Genomic DNA, 16,072 nt, shown 5'->3' with positions numbered 1-16,072 from the left:
CAGCGACGGGTGTACGCAAGTCGGAACGCGCCGTAGTCCTTGAATGACCTAATATAAGCCAGTAGTCAAGTCAAAAGTTTTCAAAAGGCACGTTCAGCGTGGGCAATAAATTGTTAGGGATAAATTAAGGATGGTCAGAAAGAAGGTAGGGAGGAGTCAACCTAAGATGAAAGGACAGAAGGAAGGATGGAAGAAGAAAGACAAACGGGGAAGGAAGAAAGGACGACTGAAGAAAGGAATTAGCACTGAATTAAGGAAATATAAAAAAAACAATGTATAAAAGGGAGGAGAGATAGTGGATAGGGGAGAAGAAACTCAAGGCAAGATAAAAGAGTGAAAGAAATGAAAGAAGAGGAAGCAAGGTGAAAAGGAGATGGCGGAAGCTAGGGAGATAGGAATTACGGTTAGATGGTATGAAAGTAAATAATGGATGAATGGGAGGAAGAATTAAGCATACAAGGGAGGGAACCAAAGATGGATAAAAAGAAGAATAGATCAGAAGGCAGAAAGCGAACGCAGGAAGAAAGAATTGATGGAAAAGGAACAAAGGGATGTATGAATTAGAGGTGTATGTATGAAATGAAGGAAGGAAAGAAGGGAGGGTGAAGGACAGAATGGAGGAAAGGTAACCAAGCATGTATGAAGGGATGATGCAAAAATAAAAAACTAAATCACTGCATATAGTCCACATCCCTACATTTTACTTCCGCTTATCAGGAGTCACGGTACAGCTCAGACTTCGCTCTCCTGAGTCACTTCGTCCAGCTTTTCCGAGGGATGCCAGGGCGTTCCAAGCCAACCGGGAGACAGTCTCCAACGTGTCAGAAGTCCCCCCCCCTCCTCCGCCCGATGGGATGATCCCGGAACACCTCACCAGAGAGGCATCCAGGAGCAATCCTGACCAGATGCCCGAGCCACCTCATCTGCCTCTACTTCCTTGCACACCAGACACAAACTTGTTTTGGTCCTTTCGTCTCTATGGGGCAAAGGCAGCGACATGCCTCGTTGTCTCTTACACCTTCTAGGATGAAGTTTTAATCACATCCACCAAGTAGTTCATCACACTTCCACTCTAATCACACTTGTCACACGATTTTGTGTATACACAAGTGGCTTACTACTGTAAATACCACAGCCCGGAGGAAATTACAAAGACAGTTGCTGCATGTATTTAATTACAACTTTGTTTCTTCAATCAGCAGTTCATTTGAAACGCTTGCGTTGTAGTAAGCGTCAGTCATAAGCTTTGAGCAAAAGTCCCGTCCAGGAAAAAGGACCGTGTGGCTGTTCTGGGAAGGCTAGCTGCTTTCATCAAGCAGAAGAAGCTTCTGGAATCGATGGATGCTCTCCGCAGGCCCCAAAGCCACCATCATTTCCGCGACGCTCGGTCCTTGCTGTAAGGCCAGGAGAAAGCCAAGGACGAATGAAACCAAACACGAGCAATTCAAAATACACTTCCTCTTTGCATTTTGTCACGCTGACAGCTGAGTCAGTGTCGGAATTCTATTATTGACATCATAAATGCGCTATTTAAAGGCGTCCTATTATGGGAACTGGATATTTTTTTTTTTTTTAGGTGCTTGTATACAAATACAGTCGTCTCTTGTTATATCGCGGCCCACTTTATACCGGTTCAGTGTGGATTTTCAGTTTTACTGTATTTTCCCCACACGCAGTGTTTACTGCAGACTCATGTAGCAATAAGTGTGAGCCTGGAAGGGCCAACATTTGTTTCCACATTCTAAAAATAATGTTAGGTTTATAGAACATTTTAAATACAATTTTCTCCACAAGGGCACTGCAATTGATTCAGAACCAGTCCAGAGTATACCCCGTCTCCTGCTTAGAGTCAGCCAGCTCGAGCTCACCCGAGACACAGAATGAGGATAAATAGGATTAAAAAGTGGTTGGAAGGATTTCTCCTTTCAAACCATGTCAGAAAAAAAACCCCGAAACGTTTATTCACCTGCAGTCCACTGAGAGTCAGCCGTAAGAGCCTCATCACATCTCTGTATTTGGTGCCTTTAGTTTGCTTGGCCAACGTCTTCAAATCTTTACTGATTTCATCCACGGCTGCACCCGCTCCTCGTTCTTCTGCTAATCTGCAAAGCGAAGGTGTTCACATCACAGTGCTAGAGTACAGTGAGCTTGCTCTTAACGCTGCATACTTAAGTGCCAGCGTGGCCACTTGCCGGGCCTCCGTGGAGAGTGCCGCCACCTGTTGACTGGAGAAGGAAGGACGCACCCACAGGTATGAGTAAGTGGGATTTAGGAGCTCCCGCAGAGAGGATATGTGACCCTGCAGGGAGGAAGAGAATGCTTTCAATATAACTGTTAAAGCAACTCTGTGGCAAAAAAAACACAAAACACATTTTATCTTATTGCAGTCAGCAGTGGTAATCGTAACTTCCTGAACAGCAATATTGCTTGGAAAAAAAACAAACAGTTTACCTTCCTTAAGTGTAGAACCCGCCTAATATAATCTTCATGCAGGACGTCTTCATCCTGGATGTCACCCGTGTACGCCTGTCGGATTTGTCCCTGCAGATCTTTAATCAGAGAATTGCACTGCCGCTCGTCTTCAATATGACGCTGCAGGTGGATTCTAGGGGGAGGGAGGAAAAAGAAATGCGAGTGACTGTTAGCAATGCTCACTCATTTTGACATCTTATTACATATTATATTTAATCATATACCACTCATGCGCATGCCCGTTGCAGACAAGGAATTGTGCGTAGGCATGAGAGAGTGGCTCAGGTTAACATGGCATTGCAAATCAATACTTTTATTTTTTACGTCGGTGCATATTTGAAGCATGTTAAATTGATATAATGATTTTAGATTCATCGTTATATACCCAACATACATATATAACAAAACAGAGTGATTCCAAGTGGATGTTGATTGTGGTATAATTCTTTATCTTTTTTAATATTTTGATGGAAGAATGTCAAGGACCTTTTCTTAAGACACCAGGGAACTGTTTTGTTTTAAATTACGGGGAAAAACAATCATAGCATGTTTACTTTGAAGGTAAATGAGGAACATAGAAAAACATTTCAATAATCAACCAAAACAGTTGAACTCACTTGTTGAACTCTGGAAGTTTTTCAAGGTCGAGCAGAGCGGAGTGTGTCGTGATCTTGGAGAGGTTAAACTCCGAGATGAGCTCGTCCAATGTTCGTCCCACTCGATTGGCTACCACGCACAATTCAAATTTGTTGTTATTACATGATACTATAAACGGGGCACAAGCACAATGAACAATTTACCACTCACTGCTGAATCCTGAGCCACAGTTGGTGGTGATGTCTAGTAGAGCCTGCGGCAGGACGCCGTCTCTCTGAAATTTTTGGATGAATATGTCCCCCTGCCTCTTGGATAGTTTGCTGCCGTCCTTGTTGGTTAGCAGGGGCAGATGTCCGAAGGCGGGGGGCTGCCATCCGAGGGCGCGGTACATGAGGAGGTGCTTGGACGTGGAGATGAGCCACTCGGAACCTCGAAGTACGTGGCTGATCCTCATGTGGTGGTCGTCCACAATGTTAGCGAGGTGGTAGGTGGGGAAACCATCTGCTTTTATAACCACGGGGTCACCCTCCACCTGTTATATAGTTTTTGTTATAGTTTTTTTTCAATTATGCTTTGAGAAAACTCATTAAAAAACTGGAGGTCAGCCAACAAGCCCATTCTGAGTTTTGTGATCAGTGTAACCTCACAGAAATTTAGGGGGACTATCCTTGAAAAAGTGACTCGTCATCAGCGAAAATCGTAGCCAAGAAATAGCACAAGTGTTCTACCTGGGCCACCTCGTGACGATTCCACCCAAAGATGAGATCCTGAAAGGACTCCACTCCCTCCTCGAGTCGGAACCTGATCGCGTGAGGCGCTCCCTGGGTGAGCTTCTCCTGGACCTGCTCGGCCCGAAGGTGTCGACACCGGTTGTCATACCTGAGGAGGGAGGAAGACAAATTTCAGTTTTCAGTTTTGTCTGAGTGGGTCGGGGACAGTATAACCTGGGCGTCTGTCCTGTTCTCAGGGCTTCTTTTTTGAGCAGCTCCAGCCTCTGGGGGCTGCAGAAACAGTGGTAAGCGTGGCCGCCATCCAACAGCTGCGACGCCGTTTGCCTGTAAAGGTCCAGTCTTTTTGACTGCAGATACGGACCCAGTAGCCCGCCTCGGCCTGGACTCTCATCGGGAGGTATACCTGGAGGACCAAATCAGCCTTGTAAGAGCTTTAATGTTTGTCTTACGCCAAAGTTTTGTCCTACCTGCCCACTCTAGCATGTCCTCTATGGCTTGAGCAGCCCCTGGAACCAGCCTGCTTTGATCCGTGTCCTCCAAGCGCAGGACAAACGAGCCTCCGTACTTCTTGGCGAATATGTAATTGTAGAGAGCCGTGCGGAGGCCGCCAAGGTGCAAGAAACCTGCAAAGAGCAAGACAATAATGTGATCATTAAAGTTATCGCAGGGAATGACTTCGCCCTGGGGAAAATAAAAAGGTTGGTTCCAATTTACATCTGCGTTATAGCACCAATTGAAATGTGCTGAGTGAACCTTGTCCCGGTCCTTTTATCTTTAATGCTCATAATACAGTATTATGCTAGCAGTGACCACGAGAAGGCTGCATATTGTCAGTTGAACTATTTAAAGGATGCCAGGATGATCAAGAACCAGCTGTGGAGCCCTTTTCTGTAAAATCTGGAAGAAGTTCTAATCTGTATAAAAATGGTTCCTAATCTTATATTGTCTTGGCCACCTCATACAAGGGAGGGACAGCTCTGCCCAGCCCATGTGACAATGTGGCAAAGACCATGGTCTTAACTTGTTCATCTAGATATGTGTGCAAGGGTGATGAGAGGAAGATACAGAGCCAGATAAAAAACAACTAAATGGCCTAGCTCAAGTCATCTTTCTACTAATGTGTCAAAGCGGCCTAAAATGGGATTAACAACTGTGCCAAACAAACCATGCAAGTGACTCACTGTGGCACACTTCATGGGACAAAGTCACAACAAGAAAATACAATTTATCAGTAAGATGTTCATAAGATCTTAAAAGGCCATTCTATCAAATCAAACAAAATGTGACTTTATACAAAAATTATAGAGTATACATCCATCTCTTTCACACTCTGTTACGCAACTACATTACAGCCAGACTTAATAAAAATTAATTAAAAAACTCAAATTGAAAAAAAAAACATTTTGCTTACAAAATAAAAGTGAGATTTCTTAATTAAAAAAGTGCTCACTAAAACGGCATTTTACGTTTTTTTTTTTTTTAAACAAACAAACTATAATTGTAATAAAATTGTCCCTCTTTTTCCTCTTTGGTAATTAATTTGGTAAATAAGCTTTTGGGGTTCATTTCGCATTTATTTTGGTATTACTGTTTGGCCATAGAGGAGAAAGAAGGTCTAACTGTTGTTTAGGAATTGTAGTTCAGTTTACAACTGATGGTGTAGTGGTACACTCACCTGACTTGTGAGCCGCAACTAAAAATAATTCTATATTTAATAAAAGCTCAACTAAAATGTAAAACTGTACATTTCTGTACTTAAACCCAGAAGTTGCACCAGCACTTCTATTATTACAGGAATATTTATAACCAAATATCTGAATGTCTACTAAATACATAATCTGAGTACTTTTGTCACTTTCGGAAATACTGCCTAGTTAAAAATAAGGCATAAATCATATTAAAAATAAAAAGTTACGACTAATCCTAATGCAGAGCACGAAGACAGTTAAGGAGTTTTTACCTCAGGATTAAAAGCGACATTTACCTGTCGGGCTTGGGGCGAACCTGACCCGTACCTCGGCTCCAGTCGTGGTGGCGCATCGTCTGCTGAAGGCGGAGTCGAGCTGGCGTTTCGTCCGTCCTGTAGTGACAGCGGCGGCGTCGGCGGTAGGGCATAGAAAACCGCCGAGACTGACTGTCCGGTGCAGGTAAAGGCGGCACGTTCTGAGCCACGACCATGACATTTTGACTTCAGTGCGTTTTGTGGGTCACTGCGGTGACTAAAGGGCCCTGTTTAGGTTGTCTAACGTGGTTACCGAAACAGCTAGAAGCTCCATTCGGTCACTGAACTCGACGTTTTCTTAAAGCGCATTAAATAAAACGTTCCAGACATGATTATTTCGACTGTTTTGATTAGACGGCGGACATACTGGTCTAACTTTGGAATGCTATTGGCTGATTTGCTTCTTCGGTAAACTTGGTTTGACTGTCTTTGTTTCATTACTGCCACGTAGCGGTGAAGTGTATCACTTCGCCCAATGGCTCTTTATTATCATCTTTATTTAACGTCTCTCGCACAATATAATAACTCATTGATCTGAAATGACGACTGCTTTGGAAAATCTACAACAACAACAAATATTTCGATTTTTACATTCTTTTATCAAGTTCTTGGCTCCAAATTATTTTTTTCATCAAAAAGTGCTTTTATTTTCTCACTGACCCTCAACATATGAGTTGCTGTATGGTAAGTATTGATTTGAAATTATTATCTAATTTATATTAAGGGTTTTGGTCATGCTTCCGGAGCTGGTTGTGTGAAGATTTTTTATATTTATCTTTAATAAAATCATGCCCCTCAATTAAACAAAACCACAATGGGTATTCCCGAATGCCAAAGGAATTTAAAATGTGCCTTTCATTGAGAAAAAAAAAGTTGTAACCTGAGGCTAACATATTGTTTTCAGGGTGTATTTTGTCCTGATAAAAAGTCATACTTGTTTGAAAATAGTATTTTCCCAAGATAAAACGTAATATTATGAGAATATAGCTAAAGTAGTATTTTTTTTTTAAATAAGTGACTTTATAAAGTACAACTTAGCAGGGTCGCGGGAGGATGCTGGATCCTATGGAGAGTATGGGCGAAAGGCGCACCACACCCTGAACTGGTCGCCAGTCACAGGGCAGACATAGACATCGTCACCGAGTGGGAACCGATGCCACGCTGCCCGCACACAAGTCAGGCGGATGTGCCACTACACCATCAGTGACCCATCTTAACCTTTATTCTGGAAGAATTTCTTAAAGGGATCATCCGGTCAGGATGGTCCATTTTTCATTAACAAGCTAAATTTTTGAGCTTGTACATTAGTATTTTTGTATTGTTTTTTCCATCACAAAAATTTGATTAGCTTGGATTATCAATTATATAAATTTGTTTTGGAGAAATCAATGAAATACTATCGAGTTTAAAAACTGCCCACTGGAAAAAATTCAATTATGTTCTGTAGAAAAAACAGCGTGAGACTTTATTCCTGTACCACTATAGAATGTCTTTCATTCCAAAAACCAGCCCATTCTTTTTTTTTTTGAATGCCAGATTTATGTGATTATAAATGACAATTTATCAGAGCCTTTGATAGGCCCAAAGCTAGGTATGGATCAGTAACTGGTTACTTATATCCCCATAAAGGTAACCACTTTTTGAACGATAAGTCATGATAATTTATTGCAAATTATTTTGCAGACCCCCAAATTTAGTGATTGTAAACTCATGTTTGAAAGCCCCAATTTACTGTAGAGTTTTGTTGGGACTAAGCAGGAGTAAAATATAATAAGTTATCTTTTTATGGAGCGAAATTAATGGTGCAACAATTATGATAATATATAAATGACAATAATTTAGATAAGAAATTAAACACAGCTGTGGCCTCCAAGTTTGAACTATTCCAATTGTTTTTCAGTTAGTTGACTTTACTCACTTTATACAATACAATCCAACTTTATTCATATAGCGCATGTCACAACAGCTGGAGCTGTAACAAAGCGCTTTCCATATGGTGTAATATGAATTAGCGGGAAATTAGAACAAAAAATAAAACATAAACAATTGATACCAGAAGCTCAGTAGAACAGCAACAGCCTCATGTTGAGTTGAAAGCTAAACAATAAAAATGTGCCTTCAAACGAGTTTTAAAAGCGGACAGAGTGGGGGCTTGCCTAACATTCAATGGAAGCTTCCCTTATTAACTTCTACTTTCTTGGACGTCCCATACAAACCAGTTTGACAAGATTTGTTGGCACATCAGAGGCAACTGTGTGTACACATTAATACAAAGTCTTTGTCCCATAGTGTAGCCGACTTCCTTCATGACCCTTATACATGATTTCCTATAGATCATTAATCCACATCATACGTAAAGCAATATTTAGTGAATAATTTGCACGTAATTAGCAGCCAGAAGTCATAAAAAAGGTAAAAAATTGCCTACTTTTACTCATCCATCTACAATTTACAATTTAACTCATTTGTTTCTGTGCTATGTGAATGAATTACTGCGTTATTCATCCTTGAATTTCCTTATCAACATGGAAAAAAAAGCAAAGTATAAGTCTGTTGCACCATATATCTGAATGAATAAAATAACTCTCTCTCTCTCTCTCTCTCTCTCTCTCTCTCTCTCTCTATATATATATATATATATATATATATATATATATATATATATATATATAATTTTAGGACTGTCAAAATTAAAGGGTTAACTCAAGATTAATTTTAAACAAACTAAGTTTTATTTGCTTCAAAAATAATTTGCATATCTTGCAAAGCCAAATCAAATACTTCACATCTTTAGCACATATGCTGCCATGGATATTACGGCCCTGGATGAGGACCCACTCCACTGAAGTCATCTTCCTGCAGCACTTCATTCAATTGACTCTTATATTATCTCATCTATTATTGCATAGCATCATTGTATGTGCCAAATGTTGCCCAGTTGGCATCCATTGCAGCCTGGTCATCCTGGAAGGGGGATTCCCCCATCTGTGGTCCCTTCTCAAGGTTTCTCACTTTTCCCCTAATGAGGTTTTGTGAGTTTTTCCTTGCCCTCCTGGGGGTTAAGATCGGGGATGTCGATTGTGGCTATGTAAAGCCCTTTGAGACTGTCTGTGATTAAGGGCTATACAAATAAAATTGACTTGACTTGACTTGACACATCTCTGAACAAAAAAACCTGTTTAAGTTACCACTGGGCCTTGCAAACCAACGCTGCTGGAGTGTAGTGATTGTAACTAATTGTACTGTGTAAGTTTTGAGAATTGTAAAAAAAAAAAATTCTGGTTAAGATGACTCCATTTAAATTGTATTCAAGGATCAAAGAAAACTATTAGAACAGTCATTGATTTAAAATACACTGCATAATTGGTGATTTTACAATAATCAGAAGCCATTATTCAAGGAAATACCAGTTAAAAGCTTCTAAAAAAAACAATAGTAGAAAACATGCAATTAATCGCAATTAATTACGGAATTGTTTGTGATTAATTAGTTTAAAAATTAAACTTTTATATATTATATATTATTTTGGGTCTTTCATTATATATATATATATATTTTTTTTTTTTGGTTTGTTTGTTTTGTTTTGTTTTTACTGCTCTTTACTGCTACTCTTTTACACCTTCACTACCCATGCTGTAATACTCTGGAACTGCAAACAATATTCAACACACCCCAGACACTCCCACTAACTCCTCCTTGCAGTGTAGAGGTGACACCTTCCGTATGATTATCCCTCAAGCTCACTGGTACAGCTCCTTCTCAGGTGTACACGCATACTGGTGGAACATCGTGATTTGGTAAGACATTCAGCTTTGCTTTAACAAGTATTGTGCCGCCAAGGCAGCCACTCCTCTGAACAATACTAGAAGCATATCTTATTACATTGAGAACTCGTTTCTGAATGGTATTTGTTAATGCTTGGCTCAGGAACAAAAGACAAAACATATAGCCAACAATATCAATAGAAAATTAATGATTTTTTGTATTCCTGGCAACTGCATACCTATTGTGGAATTCTGCATCAGGAATAACAGATTTTACCGTGTGCAAGGATTCCCCACTCGGTGATCGCTTTGGTTTTAATTAAGGGCTTGTTTTTTTTTTAATTGTATTAAACCAAAAAAATCTCAGTGATGAATTATGAAATACTAGTTTTTATTCATTACTAATTTTTTAATTCAAATATATTAAAAGACTGTATTCCATATTTTTATGTCTATTTATGTGTTAGGTGCTTTGTGTGATTTAATTTTCCTAATTTTTTTCAGTCATTAGTTAGTTTCCATTAATTACAAAATGTTTGCCTATTTGACCAGATTAGAAAATCATATTATGCCGACATTTAATATATAGTTTCTGCATGTATTAATATATGTATAAATACACATTTTTGTACATATTGTCTTAAATTGACCATTTAAAAAAAAACTAAGAACACAATCTTGGTCTGCGGTAAAGGTATTGTTTTATTTTGGCGAGAAAGTTATATTGCTTGAAAGTAAGGAACGCTTGAACAGTAGTTTGGTAAAAAGTGTTTTTGTTAGAGGGGAACAGCCTAACCTATAAGACCAAAACATTTATGTTTAATAAATGTGATATTTTTTTATTGCCACAGAGATTTATTTATTGCTTGTGTTTGTTTAAAAAATAAATGTGAACAGTATATTGAAAAAAATGATTCCAAAATAAATCGCAATTAGGTTCGTCTGCAAAAATGTTTCACCCTCGTTTTTATTTATGTTTGTGGTAGTAATCCTTAAGTACATTTAGCCTGTAACTGTTATATCTGAGTACATTATATGTAAATACATTTTGGATGACTCGATTTTAAAGGAAAAGTACAGAAAAGAAGGAAATAAATGTGTGTCAACTTCAAATGTTTTCAAAGCACTTCAGTAAAGTTTCCGCTTTTGCAAATCGCACCCAATGTTTATTTTATCCTGCTTGAATAAGCTTGAATAAACACATGGACACATAGGACTATTGACTCTCACGCGCAAAAAAACCCCCAAAAAACGTGTGGTGCACTTGTGGAATGAGTAATTAGAATTTAGTGATTTGAGAGTGATGAGGTCATTGCTAGTTAGTTATGTTCCTGTCATAAAAGAAGTCAATGAACAAGATGGCAAAACAAAGAGTTGCAATGACTGGCAAAAACGACGATTACAGGAAACCAAAAAGGGGGGGGGGGGAGCAACAAGTCTTGTTCCCATTTTGCAATTATGTTCTACCTCAAATTTTGAAACAACACTGACTGCTGATTAATTGTGACGTTCAGCTGATCAGGTCCGTGTGCGTTCACACACTTCTTCTGGTACATTCTCCTCTGAAACAGAATTGTCATGATTCTGTAATGATTATAAAAGTGAACCCTTTTCACACTGCGCTTACTCAACGTGAAAGGATTGCATGGGAGGGCGGAAAGACAACAGCGCCGTCATTCCCAGCATGCCCATATTTGGAAGTACTGGCATAGTAGCATACCAGGAAGTAACCAATGAGACTTTTACCGCTGCTTTAAATGTGAAGTAGACCGCACCTCAACAACTTGTGTGTTCCATTATTAAAAATGAACGCCCAGGCTATAATCATTGTTAAGAAGGATATGAACAGCAGAAATAAGAATGAATGGGTGCATCATCTAAAACACTGCACTGTCAAGTTAAGTCCACCAAAATAACACCAAATAACTAAAAATCACTCACCGCTGTATGCTATTGTTAGTCATTTCGCGAGCTTGTTTGTTTAATATTAGCGTAATGCGTCTGCGACAATTAGCATCTTGAAATGCTTCAACTGCAAATTTTGTTTTTCTGTTTTATTCATCTGTGCGGCGTGCCTTGGCCCGGTACCGGTCCGCCGTCCAGTGGTTGGGGACCATATTGCCACCGCTCTCGAATAGAACATGTTTTTAAGTTTGTGGCGCCTTGCCATATTGTGCTGCCCAGTAGCACTCTATTTTGTGGTCCTTGTCCATCACCACTAGACAAGGAATCGGTTTGATAACGGCATGCTGCTTCCTGCTAAGTGCAGTGTGAAAAGGGGCTTATGACATAGGGATGTGGCTTTGGCCTTATGGTGGGTCGTCGTAGTTATATCGAGCTGCATTCAGCTGTATAGGCGAAGGAGAGCTGCTGTACATTCTAGCATGATCCTATCTCTTGTTTTTTTTTTTAAAAATGGGCAAAAATATGTCACAAATCAGAAAGCTTTACCCATCATTAACTGTAAAGTATTTATCCTGATCATCTAAAAATAGCTAGATTTACAATTACATTTGATTTTTTTTTAAATTATTTTTTTTAAGTGTTACTCAACACATCCCTGCTCCCTTGAATTGGCCTATCGAGCTTTAGCATAAGTTACTCCAAGACAACCTTTTCGAAAAGATGTAAGATGTATTTAAATATTTAAATTGCAAAAATCTCTATAAAATTCATGCCCCTTGGAATTTATGCTGGAAAAAAATGACCCCAAAAATTCTTCAAAAAATGCTGATAAACAGGATTTTTTTCCCATGAAAAAAGGGTCAAAACAGGCAGGGGGAAAAAACTCAAATGTCCTTATGTCATCGATGATTATGCAATCCACAGGTGCCAAACCTCGAGAATGGTTACTTAAGTTATTTTTGTAGTCCATAAATGACATCATAAGAACATAAAACACCAACGACTCGTGACAACTGGGTGCTGTACATTTCCACATCAACATATATTTAGCCTCTTAACTCATTCAATACCATTGACGGATAAATACGTCAAAATCCATTTTTTTTACTGGGCTGGTCGTGAATGAGTTAAAGGGGAAGTATACAAAAAATGTCAAAACTATATTAGATTTTACAAATGCAAATGATCTGCCAGTCCCATGAACTCATAGCAGTTGTTTTCCCCCCTTCATCTTGTATTGTTTTCTTAAAAATAGTGCATCATGATCTCTTTGTATGTATTGTTCAGACTGCAGTTTTGAATTTCAGCATTCTTCTCACTGATGCAGACAATGTGTCAGACAATGCGACAATGAAGAAGGTCATGGGTGATTCTGAAAACTATCTGATGGCCACTCCCTGATTTGTATCAGCCGCTCACATTGCAGCATTTTGTATCGCAGAACATAATTTCATGCACCTCAGAATTTTGATGAACAATAAAAGTGTCCCGTTAACGTCCTGTAATTTCGTTGTGGCTACGCTGACCTTGTAGTTGATCAATCTTGGAGTCAAATGTGTTTCACACAATGTCTCTGCTTCCCTCCCCAGCGACTCGCGCGACAAAGCCACACTCATCCTCATGAGACTTGCGGCATCATGGGATCGAGCTACATTTTCCTGCTGCTTTACCTCTTGTGGGGTTGCTTTGGTAAGACAGGGTCAGCGTCAATGTGATTGTTTGCTATTGCTTCACTAATTCTGTCAAATTGGAGGACGGAAAGTGCCAAAATCCAAAATAGATAAAAGTGAAAATAAAAACAATAATAATTATCAAAAAAATATGTAATTAAAAAAAATACAGTAATCTCTCATATATATATATATATATATATATATATATATAATGTTTACTGGTCAAGACAAATGTGTACGGTCTAATACATTTGTGAAGCACTAAAAGTTGGTAAAAATTCAATCTTTCCAGTCTTACTGCACAGATTGTATTGTTTGAATGGGTTTAATGAGACAGGTTTGGTGAGAAGGTATCACAAAGGGAGGAGCTATGCTGAGTTGGTTCTGCTCTTTCACCTGGATTATTAGTCATAAAATAACATAATTTGTGGTGCGGCACTCATTGATTCCTTGTCACAACATCAAAAGTACAGAACAGTTCATAATACATTTTCTTATCCTTTAAGCTGTTATTTGATTTATATTGAATACTGGAAATCATGCTGATTAGTGGATTTCCAGTCGGTTGCTTTCCAAAAAGTTTGCATCCTTTCATGATTTCTATGGAAGTACAACTATTCTGACTAAATGTGGTTCTCACCCCAACAGGGTCATCGAGTCAACAAGGGTAAGCAAATTAAATGGGACCCATTCCGTTTGTTTATTTTCAACACTTTTCTAATCCATCTGTTGTTATTTTGAACGTTTGTCATTTCGCATGACCGATGCAGAGAGGAAACCTGCAATTCAACCGGCCAGGTGAGTGAAGATTGAATCGTGGAAAGGAATTATGCTTTTTGCTGTTTTTTTCCTTTCTCTCTCATTATGATTAGGATCAAAATACCACCCAAGGCTAGAAATACAAACCGGATTTATTGGACAGAATCTGAGTATTTTCTTGTTGATTCTTTTTTCTTTCTTTCTTTTTCTAAAGGAACCAGATGCAGCGTCATGTTTCCTCCATTGTGTGGGCTCGCCTGCATCTCAAACTGGAAGGGATCACATGCGGAATTTGAAAGCAATGCTGGAAGCGGCGATGGATGTTTATACCTTCATGGTAGGCCTGGCCCATGATTACGCCTGCGACGGAATCACTTGCATGTAGCTTGAGGAATGTTGTCACACAAATACCTACCTGACAAGTTGATATTAATTTATATAACTCTTAGAAACCTCTTCATCCTTTCTGGACAGAAAAATAAAGGGACCTAAGTAAAGCAAGGCATTTTTGATTTTAGTAGTTTATTCAAAATTTTGTTTTAGCCAGAAAAATCAATTTTAACGAGGACGGCAGCGCAGAAGGTAGCAATAACTGAGTAAGACCAAAACAACAAAACATTTTTCCGACTTCACGTGCAGCTTTTTCTCTAGGAGTCCTTTTAACATGTCTTACATGCTCCACATGTTCATCATAACTTTGTGAAAAGAAATTCTAAATGTTATCTGAATACATCTTGACTTATCTTTTCAACATATCTCGAGTGCTTGAAATACCGCAGGTCTGTCTGTCAAACCAAAAGGCAAAATGGGCTTCTCAAAGTGTCTCCCTTATTCTCACTTATTCTGACCAGATGTTAGATGTTTGTTAAATCCAATTTTGAGAAAATAAACGGCGTACATATTACTGTACATAATATAGAAGATTAAATGATTTGATGATCTTAACATTGGCACTTAGATAATAAATTTGCATGTAAAAATTACATCAATATATATATATATATATATATATATATACACTTTTAACTCCTGATATACAGCGGCGGGGACACTGGTTTAGTCAATTTTCTCCGATGGATCTGGTGGACGAGTTTGTTGCTCAGCTGAATGCAAACAGAGTTCATGGCAATTGTTGCCCAGCTGCGGACAGTTAGTATAGCCCTATCCATGTTATGCACTTTTAAACATGGTAACCCAAGAACAATAGGGACGAAATGCCAAAAAGCATATTTGTTGTGGTTAGCTGAGAGTGTTAGTTTTAGTTTTGTTCAAGCAACTGGACATTTATAGCCAGAATAGCTTTCAATATGGCTAGTTTGTAAGTTTAAGTCAAGTTATGATCTGTAACTGAGTCACTTGTCATATACCAGGAGAGGGAAACATGCACGCTACGACTCTCAAAAACTGGGGTTGTCCACTCCTGAATTAATAGAACTACGAGTTCAATCGTTGGATCCGGTAACAGTTCAGACTCCGCAGCTGAGCCTGGGACGTTGAGTTGGGCGATTCACTTCTGCACTTAACTGCTGCAGATGTTCCATTCCTGATTTCGATCACTTAGCAGATGAATGTTTGTGACAGAGGTCCAGCGCGAAAGGAACACACCTCAGTCTGGAGGGAGCCATCTTTTTGGACCCCGAGGCGGAGCCTCTCCACAATGAAGCCTTGGTAGAGATGTGGATGGAGGTCAAGGTGAGCCCGCTGTTGAAGTCAATCAACCGACATGTCCTGGCCTGCCTTAGCACCAAGAACTTCAGCTGCTCCACCTACCAAACAATGTACGTATATCGCCCATTACATAACCGAGAGCCATCTCGGAGTTTCTGAATGCTCTGATCTCTTCTCGCAGGGTGAAGGAGCTCAGCCGGCATTTCTCAGATATGATTCCTGCCAGACAAGAATGGATCTACTCATTCTTCATGTATCCCTTCCTGTCAAGAAATGGAGTCAATGGTAATTGTTAACCACCTCTGTGGATTTGTGATTTAAGTGTAGATTTTAAGAGGTCTCAGAAAAATATGACATTCGCCATTTAGGAATTGTGCCTTTTTTTCTAGGTCCGAAACACCACATTAACTTTGCTGTATTATGCTACTACAATGATAAGCATATTGCTAAAGGAATACTATTTTAATACGCGGTCAGATTTTTTATATACATTTTTGGTTG

At 39.2% G+C, this 16,072-nt stretch overlaps 2 protein-coding genes across 2 annotated transcripts in view; one reads left to right on the top strand and one right to left on the bottom strand.

Annotated features, from left to right (window-relative positions):
- Positions 1-1,157: 1,157 nt before the first annotated feature.
- ears2 (glutamyl-tRNA synthetase 2, mitochondrial) lies at positions 1,158-6,191 on the bottom strand. The gene is made up of 10 exons (XM_088301815.1): positions 5,785-6,191; positions 4,268-4,423; positions 4,014-4,203; positions 3,798-3,948; positions 3,280-3,601; positions 3,090-3,198; positions 2,452-2,605; positions 2,169-2,299; positions 1,967-2,102; positions 1,158-1,394 (listed from the first exon to the last, which is right to left on the bottom strand). The coding sequence occupies exons 1-10, from the start codon at positions 5,981-5,983 to the stop codon at positions 1,299-1,301; spliced, it is 1,644 nt and encodes a 547-aa protein (XP_088157941.1). The 5' UTR covers positions 5,984-6,191; the 3' UTR covers positions 1,158-1,298.
- A 3,309-nt stretch (positions 6,192-9,500) lies between these two features.
- The window catches only part of LOC148332122 (uncharacterized), a 33,299-nt gene continuing 26,727 nt past the window's right edge, over positions 9,501-16,072 (top strand). Inside the window, exons 1-7 of the mRNA XM_088301856.1 lie at positions 9,501-9,599; positions 13,061-13,160; positions 13,793-13,811; positions 13,915-13,942; positions 14,118-14,240; positions 15,485-15,681; positions 15,753-15,856. Of these exons, the coding sequence (XP_088157982.1) occupies positions 13,109-13,160; positions 13,793-13,811; positions 13,915-13,942; positions 14,118-14,240; positions 15,485-15,681; positions 15,753-15,856 (523 nt within the window). The 5' untranslated portion in view covers positions 9,501-9,599; positions 13,061-13,108. The remainder of the gene's footprint in view (positions 9,600-13,060; positions 13,161-13,792; positions 13,812-13,914; positions 13,943-14,117; positions 14,241-15,484; positions 15,682-15,752; positions 15,857-16,072) is intronic.

This window comes from Idiotropiscis lumnitzeri, chromosome 8 (assembly GCF_059441095.1).
Source record: "Idiotropiscis lumnitzeri isolate Australia: NSW breed Sydney's pygmy pipehorse chromosome 8, RoL_Ilum_1.0, whole genome shotgun sequence".
Classification (NCBI taxonomy): Eukaryota; Metazoa; Chordata; class Actinopteri; order Syngnathiformes; family Syngnathidae; genus Idiotropiscis; species Idiotropiscis lumnitzeri.
The sequence above is the reverse complement of the archived record's forward strand: the minus strand, read 5'-3'. Positions and strand labels throughout refer to the sequence as shown.

Bases quoted from the DNA above. Each gene is read 5' to 3' on its own strand.
- ears2 (XM_088301815.1), bottom strand. From the start codon at position 5,983: ATGTCATGGTCGTGGCTCAGAACGTGCCGCCTTTACCTGCACCGGACA. The intron at 3,949-4,013 runs GTTATACTGTCC...CTCCCTCCTCAG, and splicing joins AGAACAGGACAGACGCCCAG to GTATGACAACCGGTGTCGAC. The intron at 3,602-3,797 runs GTAGAACACTTG...ACTATATAACAG, and splicing joins ATCGTCACGAGGTGGCCCAG to GTGGAGGGTGACCCCGTGGT.